This window comes from Fusarium keratoplasticum, chromosome 6 (assembly GCF_025433545.1).
Source record: "Fusarium keratoplasticum isolate Fu6.1 chromosome 6, whole genome shotgun sequence".
Classification (NCBI taxonomy): Eukaryota; Fungi; Ascomycota; class Sordariomycetes; order Hypocreales; family Nectriaceae; genus Fusarium; species Fusarium keratoplasticum.
In genome coordinates, this window is record NC_070534.1 from 718,721 (window position 1) to 731,887 (window position 13,167).

A 13,167-nucleotide genomic window follows, 5' to 3' on the forward strand; every position below is an offset into this window, starting at 1 on the left:
GTTCTAGATCCTTGTGAGATCCCCTTTTGAATGTAACCCTCTGACTTAGTTATCTTCCGCCTTGACGTAGAAGATATGCCCCCCAAGCCCTGGTGTTCTCCACAATGGGAGCACAGCACTAGACTTGGCGACCAGCCTTTGTAATTGTCAATATCGTTGTGATCCGGCCAATTTCGCTGCCGATACCACGGCTCGCTTCAAAGTTCGGGTCCGAGCGAAGCCAAGCTACATGGCCCAGACTTGGCTCCGTGAAGCGGGCCGCCGCAGACTGAGCGGGTTTCCCTGTTGTTGTATAGGCCATGAGTCCTGGAAATACGAAGACACGGCGGAAGCTCACAAACGCCGCATCGTGTCAAACATCCAGTGCCTCATTGCGTATTACAAATGACTAGACATACGGTACTTGCAGCATATTTAAGGAACCCATGAATCGCTTGCAAATGTAGATGAATACTCGTTACCAAACAAAGCATAATCTCGTTTTCTTGCCCACCTGTCACATACTACGCAAATAATCTTGTCGTTTTACACCTGCAAACGCAACCATGGCCGGCCACTTTCCTCAAGCCAGTGGAAACACGTTTCCCGAAACCCAGTACTTCACGGGGTTCATGGAGCCTTGCCGATTCGAGGGTGAAGTATATGACTTGGAGGTCATTGGAGAGATCCCCAAAGAGATCAACGGCACCTTCTACCGCAACATGCCGGATCCTCAGGTGGCACCCTTTGCCAGAGATGACGTTGTAATCCAGCGTAACCCACAAACCGTCGCGGAGACGTGACGCTGACGTGCTGCCAGTGGTTCAACGGCGATGGCAACATTAGTGCTTTTCGAATCAAGGATGGCCGTGTCGACTTTAAGCAGCGGTACGTGCTCACAGAAAAGTTTGAGAGGGAGTGAGAAGCGAGGCGAGCGTTGATCGGTGAGTTATTCAGGCGAGAGCGAAAATAAATACATACAGCTTACAATGGACAGGAAAGTATCGAAACCCGTACACAGACGCCGAGCCTTTCAAGATTCGGTCAACGACAAACACTAACATTATCTACTTCAATGGAAAGTTGCTGGCGTGCAAAGAAGACTCGCCTCCTTACTCCATGGACCCGGAGACACTGGAGACACTAGGAGTCGAGACGTTCAACGGCCAGCTCAAGAGTGAGACGTTTACTGCGCATCCCAAGATCGACGCAGTCAGCGGAGAGCTGATCGGTTTTGGTTATGAGGCTAAAGGCCTTGCCACCACTGACATCTGCTGCTTCTCCATCAGATCGGACGGAGTCATGACGGAGGAGCTCTGGTTCAAGCAACCCCAGGTGTCTATGATCCACGATTTTGCCGTTACTGGCTCTCACTTACATGACTAACTCGGCCAAGGTCGTTCTTCCGTTGATTCCTCACATCTGTGACATGGAGCAGCTAAAGAACGGAGGGGAACATTGGTACTGGGATCCAAACATGCCCATCTATTTCATCGTGTTGCCCAGACGGGGCGGAAAGCCCGAGGATGTCAAAGTACTGTAGAGAGTCGCGCCGGTCTGAAGGTCATGCGCAAAGGAGCTGACGGGTTTGACAGTATTTCCATGCACCGAACGCTTTCCCAGGCCATATTGCGAACGCTTACGAAGACTCGAACGGTAATCTTTTGGTGGACCTAAGCATTCCCAGCGAAAATGCCTTTGACTTCTTCCCTGAAAAGGATGGCACCAAGCCAGACATGACCAAGCTCCAAGCGCCGCTCAAGCGGTTCACAATTAATCCCCATTCTGACGTAGCCGAGCTTCCACCAGCAAAGATCTTACTAGACATCAGCAACGAGCTCAGCAGGATTGATGATCGTTTTGCCACAAGACGGTATCGCCACGTCTTCAACATTCTTATGGATCCGAGTCTGCAGACCGACTATCCCGCCGTCATGAAGGCAAACCCCGGTGCCTTCTTCAACGGCATAGGACATTTGGACTTGGAGACGGGCAAGCTGGAGAAGTGGTCTGCCGGCCCACGCGCTGGATTCCAAGAGCCTGCATTCATCCCTCGCTCAAAGGGTGCCCCTGAGGGTGACGGATTCCTGATTGTATTGGTGAACGATTATGAAGCGATGAGGAGCAAGCTTGTCATCATCGATGTCAACATGTTCCAGGAGCCGGTCGCAACCGTCAAGCTTCCTTTGCGGCTGCGCCCTGGACTTCACGGTAACTGGGTGGATGCTGCAGACCTCGAGAAGTAAGTCACTTGCAGCCTCGGGCAAGTATGTATCTGCATCCATCTCTTGCTTTCCTAGGGCCTTGTAGGCGCCTCTAAAGCTGGTAAGACTCCCCACGTGTGAGAATCTGGGAGCGAAGTGGGAAGGCGATGGTAAGGGTGAACAACGAGGTGGAGGAGTGTCACGCCCAAGACTTCAGGTCATTATTTGATCCTTGTATAGACACCGGGCCCCCCCTGTTCGGACTTAGTATACTCACACTGCATTAAACGCTTCATGCACACACAAGCCTCCTTCCTTCTTTTTCAATGACGTCTTCGTCGTTCACTAGATCAAAGAACACACTTAGAAGCACATGATAGCATCTTAACCCAATGCTGTAAAACACCGTATAAACCTCATTTACTCCTCAAGGTAGAACTCATAGAGATTACTCAACGGGACTTTTCTTGATGCCAGGTCGTGATGTGGTTCTCGGGCTTGGCTTGTTTAAACTGAGGAAGGTTAGCTACACCACCCTTAAAAACGCGGGGTTACAGGAAGAAAGTGTGGGGAAAAGCCGGGGAAAAAGAAAGATCCCATCGGTCAAGGTACACTCTGAGCTGGGAGTGAGGGGTCTCATGTTGCCTGTTTGAATACATTGGCCACTACCAGAATGCTAGAGTTCAAGGAGCTCATATATCCTTTGCAACTTGCGCCCCGTCGGGTGTCTGGAGTCAATATCCCTCTACTACTACGTCGCTCCTCCTCGGCTCGCGTTGTAATGGGATCCTATTCGACCGATGGGTTGTCTATGACTCCTCACAATAAGTCAATCAGCCACATGTTACTCCCATTCACGGAGAAATCTTCCAGGGAGAATAATGAACACAAGGCCCCGTTGGTCTTTTTATTTGAGATGTACTTGCTGATTTCTATGCTTTGGAACTCTTCAATGGAGCTCACTAGTCAACATCCGGCACCGGAAGACCATCAATTACCTTCATTCCTGTGACCCCTTGCTTTTGAATGGCCTCGAGTGCCTTCTCAGTACGGATTTGGTTGGATTCGTCCTCCGTCACCAGAACAAAATCGTATTGCATAAGCCGGGTCGAGGGTGAGACACCATACTTGTCTGCATAGCCTTGGACGTCGGAGACAGACTTTAAACGCACAAGGAGAGATTCTTTGACTCCAAATACAGCATCCGACCTCTCGTACGGCGAGTCGCGAATGTACAAGGCGCTGCGACAAAGTTTAGCGTTGTGAGAAATGAGAGACAAGGGCATGGAACTTGCGTTATAAGAGGATCGTAGCCAGGCTTTTTGAACATGAAGTGGAAATGACTTGGGCGATATTGATGGCGGTTCAGCTTAGCCAGGAGGCGCCCAACAGGTCCATCGTCTGGGATCGGATAGGGGACTGGTGTGATGGCTGAGAAGTAAAACATGCCGTCATCATCGCTCTGCACTATAGCGCGACCATCCGGTCCTGTCCGGTCTGCATGCTGGACATCATAGAACCCTTTTGAATCCGTCTCCCAGACATCAACCAGCACACCGGGGATTGGCCTCCCCTGCGTGTCCTTGACGGAACAGACGACGAGCATTGGCTCACCGTCGGGGTCCTGAGAAATTAGTGTCCCATTCTCAATCTTTGGTGCTTCATGGGTGTGAAAAGGGCCTAAAACGGTTCCCTCAGTCGAAGCTGGGGGTTTTGGGTGGTCAATGGAGTCGACCAAGAGAGACAGGCCGAGAACGTCAGAAAGAAGGATGAATTCCTGGCGCACATCGGTGCATATCTGCCCAACCTGTGTCAGGAACTGGATAGCCGCTTGCCATTCATTCGTGCTGAGGCGTGTCTCGCGAGCAAAGTCGTGCAAGTGCGTGACCAGCCTTTCCATCAGGAAACGAAAGCGTGCGTCATCACACGTTGAATTGACGGCATTGACATTTTCGGTAATGTTGTCAATTGTCAAGTCTAAAAGGGGGCGTGTTGTGCGGTCCATTTTGGATAATGAGAAAGGGAAGTAGGCTGTCTGTATGGTTGCAGGTAGTTGGACGGGCAAGGATACACTGTTCTTCTTCCATTTAAATACCCTCGGATTGGCCAACCACGAAGTAGTTAATTCGGATGTTATAAGAAGGGGTGGGCGGGGTTCGGGATGACAAATTGCTCAGTAATGACATAAAGGCAAATCCGGCTTCGTTGCTCGGTATTTAGGGGGATAGAACGGACGCAAACCCCGGACGCTATCCACGCTCTAGCTCCGCTTTGTCATCGGAGTCCCCAGAGTTGACTTTGAACTTAAACCCTTGAAGGTAAAGTGGTATAAGTTTCTTCAAGACTTAGCTTTAAGCACTTTTCCGTTCTTTTTTATTACTTGCGACTTACTAAGTACTTGTTAGTAGCTATATCTTGCTTAATTTTAAGTTATATAAAGATAAACTCAGAAGGTATACAAGTGACTCAAGTTTCCTAACCCCGGAAGGCAATGCTTATAATAGGATCATTGTAAACAAGTTAATTAATTAAAGCTATTGCTTAAGGCGGCCTGTTTTCCTGCAGAGCATGTTGCAATATCATGTCGAGGGGGGATACAATTGCTAACCTAAACACACCATCAGGATAAAGAACCATTTTGCGTCAGTGCCTCTCGTAAGATATTTTGCACTTTTGACATTACGATACTACATCGGCTAGACAAAAGCCAGCCCTTTCGGTATGCCTCTGGTGGTGATTGCATACATGATACCCCACACCACCACCTCCACGCCCATTAACTTGCCGCCAGCTCATAGATACCTGCAGGTTGTTACAGCTGGGTGGAGTACCCGCTGCATGTGCAAACATCCATATGTACGAGACGGGCGGCTGTTTGATACCATGTTGCTGCCTGATGTTTGTCTACGATGCGGCCTCCCTAGAATAAAACCATATGTATCCCCGCCTTGGATCTATCCCGTATTCTTCTCTAAATAATGCTGTTGATTACATATACAGAACAGAATCATTGAGGCTCCTGTCATAATCAGTCATCAACATGGAGGAAAGCTCGGAACGTCCTGAACCCAAGGATAGGGGACGAACACCCTCGTCGGGCATACAGCAGGTATTCATCCTACCCGTCTCAACATGCTTTGCAAAGCGCTTTGTTAACCGAATATGGCGTAGCAAATCGGACGTGGTCGTTCCCCAGTACCGGGAAGGGTAACACAAAGCTAAGAAGATTTTTGCAGATGCAGGTCACTGAATGACTCCAGGCCCGATCACCGCGTTCTAGGTCAACTAAGGTATGGGGAATTGATGTCAAAGAAGGGTCAGATCTAACTAACCATTTGCAGAGGAAGGGCGCAAAGCCAACACCAACTGAGGCCGGAGCTAGTGCCGGTACAGAAAGGGACCCCTTGGGATCTCTCTCAGGCACCACCCTCCAAGTGCGTCTCCCCACGAAGCCTTCTTTCATGTCCTATCTAACTGTGTGTTTTAGGCAACAGTGTCTAGTATTCTGTCAAAAACCCGAGACGTGATGGGGGACCCTGGAAGTGATACCGGCAATGATACCACTCCAACTGATAACGACAACTCGGACTCCGAGGACAGCGAACAAGACCACAAAGAGAAAAAGGGCAATCGCAGAGACGAAAGCGACAGTACCAAACTCCAAGAAGATGACAACACCCAGTATGATGAGTTTCAAAAGATGCAACCGTTCACGAACCAAGCAAGCTTTCCCGTTTCTGAGAAATCCATCGAGTGTGATTGCTTTAACGAGTCCCTTCAAGATCTTGTCGCATGCCTTGGGCGAAGCAACACCGGGTGGATTAGTATCGACTGTCTCGGGAGAAGGTGGACTTCAGAGAGTAAGGAGAGCAAGATAAGGACCACAGTAGTGGTTAGCTTCTCGGAACTTCCCGACCGGGCCGAGGAACTCAGAAGGGACCTTCAGATGGCCATGAAGGGCAATGGTCTCCCCGTCGAGCTTATCCAGGGAAAGGTCGTCAGATACGTCGCGAACCCGTTTGGAGTCTTAGAGCCACAGACCCCCTTAGTCTGCGGCTCCTCTTGCGCGCCACATGGGGTTCTGGGAGCGGGCACAGTCGGTGGTTTCATCACCATCGATGGAGACCCGGACCCCGCCGCGGTTTACGCAGTCACCAATCACCATGTGGTTGTCAAAGGCGATGATAACAACGAGAAGATACCCTGGACGACGGAACAGAATATTGAGTCGCATCTAGGCCTGACTGAGCAACAGTGTGAGGACTTGGCGGATCTGGGTCTCGATAGGTATGACAGGACAGGCATTCATGCGATTCTATCACGTCTAGGCTCTTTGAAGCCCATACCACAAAGGTTGGAAGCGAGATGAGTAAATCTACGACTGGTCATAATGAACTAAACGTGTCTAGAACGTATGGCAACGACCGCAAGTCCTACCTCATTCACCTGGCTAGGCAGTTCTTGAACTATTGGAACGAGCATCTCACGGACCATCAAATCGGCCAACAGAGACGAAGGCAAATGCGTCAGTCAATTCGGCAAGAGATTTCACAATTCTGGGTTCCTGGGCAAAGAACTCATCATCGTCAACAATTCCGGCTGACTATCGGAAACAACGGACTGGAGGACTTTGAAACTGATTTGCTGGAAGACATGAGAGCTTTCTTGAACCTCCATTGTTATGAGTTGGAAATACTTCTGCGGGCCATCATCACGATCTCCACAGAGACGGGACAGGACGGCATGGCGCTCTTCAGGGATGTCATCCATATCAGACGGCTTTGGAGAAACCCCCCAAGCCTCACTAGGATCATCGAGCACCCAGCAAACAAGGACCTGGAGTTTGCCATCAGGAGCGTGCGAGATCTTCTCAGCGTCACTGGAGAACCCCCAATGCCCCAAGAAGATACCGAGCAGCGACGTCAACACCTGATAGATCTGAAAGAACACAAGACGTCACCTAACAGACTTATTGGTACCGTGTGGGCTTCAAGTGGAACTCATTACTATGAATGGAACCCCGAATCGCCTCTCCTCGTGAAGGAGGACTGGGCACTGATTAAGCTCTTCCGCGACGATAACCAAGAGTTCCGAAACGGGTTCAGAAACCTTTTGCGACCAAATTTCCCGGAGAACCAGTTCGCCGGTGTGAGGGAGCTTCCTGAGCCCATCCGTATCGACGTCACCAAAAGGGGGAGAACCACAGATCTCACTGCAGGGGTCGTCAACGGCGCCCGATCTGTCATCAACCTAGGCCGTGGCATAAAGAGCGCGTTTGTAATCGTTTCCAAGCCTCCTATTACGCAGTTCTTTTCAGCCAAAGGGGACAGCGGATCGTGGATCATGGACAGAGCTGGTCGATTGGTAGGCATGATGTGGGGAGGGCGTGAGATGTTCGTTCAGAAAACGCAGAATAAAGTGATATGGGGCGACCTTGACGGCTACAAATCCCATGAATTCGACGTTCAGGATGTTACCTACTTTACCCCCACCAGCTACTTGTTCGGCTGGATCGAGAAGAGTTTCAAAGAATGGAGGAACGCATCTGGGGGGGACCTACCTGAACATTTCGAAGGGAGAGTTCGGCTTTTTGGTTAGGATTGATTGGTGTGATTTCCTTTGTTCAACACGACGGTCTGGCTTTCTTATACTACAGAAATTGAAACCAATTGCTCCAGGAAGCTGATGGCAACTGGAATGTGACTTCGCAGGATACTACCCAGTACAGCCGACTGCCAATTAGCCAAAGGGGGCAAAGCTGGTGAGTGTTGAAAGGGGCTTATAACCCGATCAGAGGAAGACTGGCTGCCATTCCATTCCTATTCACATCGACTTAAAGAAAGTGTTGGGCATAGAGGGAGTAAAGAAATTACTTTTCCATATCATGGCCACTTAGGAGCCCAATGACCCAAAACACCATGGCCCCCACTGTACCATGCGCCAGTTGAGTTCCATCTTAGAGTATTGACAAACTCCCATAGCTCTGTTCATACCTCTCCCCGGAAAACAGCGCCACTGAAACAATAGAACAGCTCACACAGAAATACCCCCTACATGGTCCCCATGTCAAAACCAGGGGCGATGTTGATCCGGCAGCTATTGATAACCTTTCCGTCTCTCTTGACGATACCTATCACAATGTTTAGCTTCTGGGCTTTGTCTTGGTGTTTTAGGGACACCTACAACTCAGGTCTCGACCAATCATCTTGAAATAGATGAGGAATTCCACCTTCCAGTGTCTCTTGCCGATCGGCTTGCCGTTCTTGCCAATCTCTGGCTCGATGGGTTTGATAAGACCTTGCTCTTTGAGAAAGGTGAAATCAACCTCGAGTGTGCCAGCCTTTTGAGCACCTGTCACAGTCTTGCGTTAGTGGTGCAGCGTTTGCCGGATATATCGGCCGTACCTTTGTTCTTTTTGTGTGTCAACCGATAGTGGGACTCGGTAGCCGTGTCTGAGACGTATATTATCTCGCAGCAGATGAGAGGGTTGCCATACTCGATGTAATGGACCGTTTCCAATGGCTTCTCGCTGACCCAATTCGGCCCTATCTTGTCTCCCTAAAGGCATTGTATCAGTACAGGAATCTTGCAAGAGTCACGGGATGGTCTCACCTTCTTCAACACCCAGTATATGGTGTGCATTATAAAGTCGTCCCCAGTGGCCCTGTTAACAGAGTAACCCTGCCCACTGTGCTCGATGTGATCACCCCAAGGCTCCGAGCGCAAAAGTCCGTAGCTGGATCGGGCAAATCTCGCTGGCCCGTTCTTCTTGTCAAGGGCCCGAAGGATGGCGCCCTTGGAGACGGCATTCACTGCCATTCTCCTGTATCTCCGCGTCAGTATCATGAGCGGGACTGTAGGTAGATATGCGAACCTCTCTTGTTCTTCGAGCCGGTATAGCTTGATGGGACGAAGCCCGCGGCTCTCGCACAGACCCTCTAGAAACCTTTCCAACCATTTCTGCAGGGAAGGGGAGCCAGCGAAACCTCCCATCAGGATGACCCTCTGTGTACCACCGTGTAAGCTTGATTACAATTACTTGAAAGAGGTTCTGTCTCACATCGACATTATATCCATAGTTGCTTGCAGGGATTATCTGATTCTCCAAGATATCCCCAATTTGCACAAAAAGTCTCAGAAACATTGCCTCAATATCCTTTTTGCGAGCCATCAGCTTGAAAGAACACTTCATCAGAAAAAGACAGGAAACTTGCGCTGAAATAATGGCACAGTTGCCTTTGAGGCCTTTTCCTGGCTTGAGGTTTCCGGAGACAAAGAGAGAAAGCTTTTTTTTGTTGAGGTAAATGTCCCAGCACCGCTTGTGGGTGGTCTCGATCTTGATCATGATATGCTCGACAAGACCCCGAATGGTGACTCCGTTGACTTCCAGCTGGGTTTGATCCTTGAGAAGCTTGATCAGGTGCTCTCGGAAGTACTCGTTGAGGTAGCTGGACCCGCAGAGCCCGCCTGCTGTTGTGAGACTTTGGGTCAGGGACCTGCGAGGGGTTACTTACCACCATGGGGGACTACCTCCTTGCTTAGTCTTAGCGGGAGCTGACTCTCGATTTGATACGTGACGGCATCGACGGTGCCACCGCCTGAACTTGTTAGCCATGTGCGGCCCACAGGTTCTAACACTCATACCTGCATCCAAGAGGACAATCGTATCCCCACGCTGCAGAGGTAGTCGAGTTAGCCAACTTCGAACTCACAGAGGGGTTCTGAACTCACTCTGAAGCCACAGTTCTGGCTGACCATGTACGTTGCTGCCGCCTCTGGCTCAGAAACAATGAACAATCTTTCAATGCTGTTGTTTTCAGTGTCAACACCTGGGAACTTGGCACGGTCCATGGCAAGCGCCAGGCAAGTCTGCATAATGCGAAGGGCCTTGGGGTCCCATATGGCAGGGACACAGAGGACGACTTCAAACTGCCAGCTCTCATCGACGCCTTGCTTTGCGAGCTCAGACTTGGCGTGAGCTAGCAAATGGGAGAGGAAATCGGTAATAGGCTGGTAATGGTTTCTGATGACCTTGCTGTTGCAAAGTGGCCTCAGAGTCTTTCCGAGGTGGGCTCGAACAGGCTTGGTAGTCGCGTTCTTATCAAGCAAGAGCTTGAAGCGTGCGAGCGGACAGGTCATCTTGTTGCTGTGAGCAGTAGGGATGGACCACAGATGGTCGACTTGGTATCCCCAGCGAAATCTCTGCGAGTCATTGGCCTCCTCCTCGTCATCGCTCTCATCGGAGTCACCATGGTTTTGATCACGCATGAGGACGTCGCCCCCAATGTCAGTCGCTTCTTGGGGGACGATGGCTTCTTGCTTGTAGTAGCGTGAATTGGCGTGATACATGACCTCAGTAGGAACCTTGTACCACATAGGGTCGTCCTGGCGACAGACCATGGCGACGTCTGGGAAGTTCCCAATAGACCGGATGGAGCTTGGATCTATGGAGTCCGGGGAGCAGCCACGGGGTATCTTGACGGCGGAGACGGCTGACGCCGTGGTGCCAAAATCGACTGAGATGATACAGCGATTCAGGGTGAGATCATGAGTCGACTCAAACAGTCGCTCCACATCCTCTTCGTTCAATTTCTGGGAGGAGATTGGCTTGCCCAACGAGCAACGCGGGCGGCGCCCGGGTCTGTCACGACTGACAGGGGTGGGCAGGGGCATATTGGTGAGCGAGGCTTGAATAGACTTGCCTATGAACAAAGAGATGTAGTCGTAAGAGAAAGAGTTATTCACGAGGGCGAAAAGGCTCTCATTTTACGTCGAACAGTCTGCAACGGTGTCACCTTGTTTCCTCAAGCGTGTTTCCCCGGGAAATCAGGCTCCCAAGGCATGAAATTTTTTTCATCACGGCAAAGTGCATTTCTAAAGCAAGAGTGTTATTGCAATCACACTGTTTGCATCCACCGACCAATCATTGTTGCCCGTCATTTGTGAGACATGAGGTGAGACGGCAACATGGGAGCGCCACTTTACAGCCAAGAGGACAAGCGTGTTTGTTACGCGACGGTGAAGAAACTGATCTCCCCCCTCTCATTCTGCCAATGTGCTTCCGTTGTTTTGACTCATGCCATCATGGAGAAGACGCTGACACGGAAGAATGGGAGGGTTTGGAGCGACAGCAATCGCCTTCAACTCCTGGCCTATCTCAACTGGTGTGCCACGTACAGAGAGAACTTGCTCCCGACGGCTGAAGATCACCTGAAGCGAGTCACTGGCAACGACTTCACGCAGACGCAGATCCGTCGGAAGCTCCGGCTCGAATGGAAGAATCATGGGCTATGTGACAACTTCGACGACGTCTTTACCCAGGGGACGCCCAGCCTCGACCTATCCGACGAAGAGCAAAGCGAGATTCAGTCCATATTCACCGGCCTTCTTCATGGTCCACACGGGTTGCGCAACAAGACCCGGGAGACCCGGACTCGGTCTCGGGCTGCGCTGAACACGGTCAGGACGTTCGCGACCAAGAGACCGGCCATCAGGCTGAAGGTGACCAACAAGAATTCTCCAGTAAGTCTTGCCTGATTGAAGAGTCGGTGTCGCATCTAAGTTAGCGATAGACACGTCCAGGGGCGAGCCTCTATCCCGTGGATTACAGCGTCAATGATGAAGGCGACGAGGACAACGCTGTGAATTCGATCGACGTACTTCATACTGAAAGCGAAGTTAGCGAACTCTCGTCCCTTTATCCTAGCCTTCAAAGTGCTCCGCATAGCCCAAGCCTGACATCAAGCCCCGGTCCAACTGAGCAACCTTCAGACGACATATCAGCTCTTCAAGATGAGGTGTTGAAACTCAAGGGCTATAATTTGACCCTCCAGAACCGGGTCTCTGAGCTGGAAACGGATCACGAAGAGATGCGTCACCTCCGCAAGTCGTCGAAGGGTGACATTAACTATTGCAACCGAATGGTGTCCATCTTGGAGAAACGAAATAAGGCCATGTCTACACATTCTGGCAACTTGGAATATTCCAAGGCACGAAGGCCTGGCCTGCCGGAGAGCACCATCATGCAAGAACTTCAGGATCTTTACCTCGGAATTCTAAACGAAGCTCAAGCATTCTCCCGAGGTGACAAAAGCCCAAAGATTAGCAACAATAACGAAAATGCACATCCAGCGAGAGGTTGGGCAATCAAAGCCTCTGGCTGGGACCTTCATCCTCTCTTATGTCACTACATGAGTGAGAAGATCCCTAGCTCAAGGCTTGTTGCAGCCCTGGTTGCGGCCGGGATCTTCGACCTTGTTTTTGAACGCGCCTTTCCAGATGTTTTGGGCGTTGAGAGTCCACTCATGAATGGCTATAGAAGGCACATCCTGGCCAAAGGTAAGAGCGCGTCGCATGTTGCTGGAGCTCGAGGCTAACAGATGCTCTAGACGGACCTGAGGCCCTCCATATGGCCGATCTCGCCGCCCTGGAGTCTCTCACACAAAGAGACAGTGATGGCAAGGATAGACTTAAGGAGCAGATGATTGAAGAAAAGGTCGAGCACCTTTCTGAGTTTATGCTACAGAGTCTAAGCTTCTGCATCACGGCAAAGAGCCAGGACATGATACCAGACGGCGGCATGGTCATGCAAGAGCCCCCCGACCTCGACAACCCGTTGAGAAAAGCTTTTAGCCTGAAATTCTCACTGACCACTTCAATGACGCGTTTGAAGTTCTACTTTTTCTTGCCTGGGCACGACTTTGACGAGACAAGCATGGAAAAAGACGATATGTCGAGCGATGGCTGTGTTGTGAAGCTGTGCCTGCTTCCGGCTCTATTCTCTGTGCCGAGGGATAAACTTGACACGAGGATCGAAGAGTCTCGATGGGAGGTTGAGACTCGCTACGATAGATGTCTGACAGAGGCGATGGAGGAAGAAGTGGCATCTCTCCGCCTTGTTGCCAAGGCTATTGTACTCACCTGAGGGCTGTATTCGTGATTGGGAGTATTTTGGTGCATTTTCGGTCACAAGCTCACACAGGTA

The 13,167-nt window shown here is 50.6% G+C and overlaps 5 protein-coding genes across 5 annotated transcripts; 3 read left to right on the plus strand and 2 right to left on the minus strand.

Annotated features, from left to right (window-relative positions):
• Nucleotides 1-545: 545 nt before the first annotated feature.
• Nucleotides 546-2,225, plus strand: NCS57_00818200 (uncharacterized protein; the record flags this gene model as incomplete). The annotated part of the gene is made up of 5 exons (XM_053058008.1): nucleotides 546-743; nucleotides 800-897; nucleotides 963-1,314; nucleotides 1,376-1,513; nucleotides 1,575-2,225. The coding sequence occupies 5 exons, from the start codon at nucleotides 546-548 to the stop codon at nucleotides 2,223-2,225; spliced, it is 1,437 nt and encodes a 478-aa protein (XP_052911839.1).
• A 920-nt stretch (nucleotides 2,226-3,145) lies between these two features.
• NCS57_00818300 (uncharacterized protein) lies at nucleotides 3,146-4,188 on the minus strand (the record flags this gene model as incomplete). The annotated part of the gene is made up of 2 exons (XM_053058009.1): nucleotides 3,146-3,425; nucleotides 3,479-4,188. 2 exons carry the CDS (start codon nucleotides 4,186-4,188, stop codon nucleotides 3,146-3,148), a joined length of 990 nt encoding a protein of 329 aa, XP_052911840.1.
• A 1,035-nt stretch (nucleotides 4,189-5,223) lies between these two features.
• Nucleotides 5,224-7,781, plus strand: NCS57_00818400 (uncharacterized protein; the record flags this gene model as incomplete). Its single annotated transcript, XM_053058010.1, has 6 exons — nucleotides 5,224-5,292; nucleotides 5,355-5,390; nucleotides 5,444-5,473; nucleotides 5,525-5,617; nucleotides 5,671-6,536; nucleotides 6,593-7,781. The coding sequence occupies 6 exons, from the start codon at nucleotides 5,224-5,226 to the stop codon at nucleotides 7,779-7,781; spliced, it is 2,283 nt and encodes a 760-aa protein (XP_052911841.1).
• Nucleotides 7,782-8,233: 452 nt separating this feature from the next.
• On the minus strand, nucleotides 8,234-10,856 carry NCS57_00818500 (uncharacterized protein; the record flags this gene model as incomplete). The annotated part of the gene is made up of 9 exons (XM_053058011.1): nucleotides 8,234-8,313; nucleotides 8,367-8,534; nucleotides 8,588-8,741; nucleotides 8,796-9,006; nucleotides 9,058-9,188; nucleotides 9,244-9,650; nucleotides 9,698-9,781; nucleotides 9,828-9,858; nucleotides 9,915-10,856. 9 exons carry the CDS (start codon nucleotides 10,854-10,856, stop codon nucleotides 8,234-8,236), a joined length of 2,208 nt encoding a protein of 735 aa, XP_052911842.1.
• A 372-nt stretch (nucleotides 10,857-11,228) lies between these two features.
• NCS57_00818600 (uncharacterized protein) lies at nucleotides 11,229-13,107 on the plus strand (the record flags this gene model as incomplete). Its single annotated transcript, XM_053058012.1, has 3 exons — nucleotides 11,229-11,705; nucleotides 11,756-12,521; nucleotides 12,572-13,107. Exons 1-3 carry the CDS (start codon nucleotides 11,268-11,270, stop codon nucleotides 13,105-13,107), a joined length of 1,740 nt encoding a protein of 579 aa, XP_052911843.1. The 5' UTR covers nucleotides 11,229-11,267.
• Between the last annotated feature and the right edge of the window lie 60 nt (nucleotides 13,108-13,167).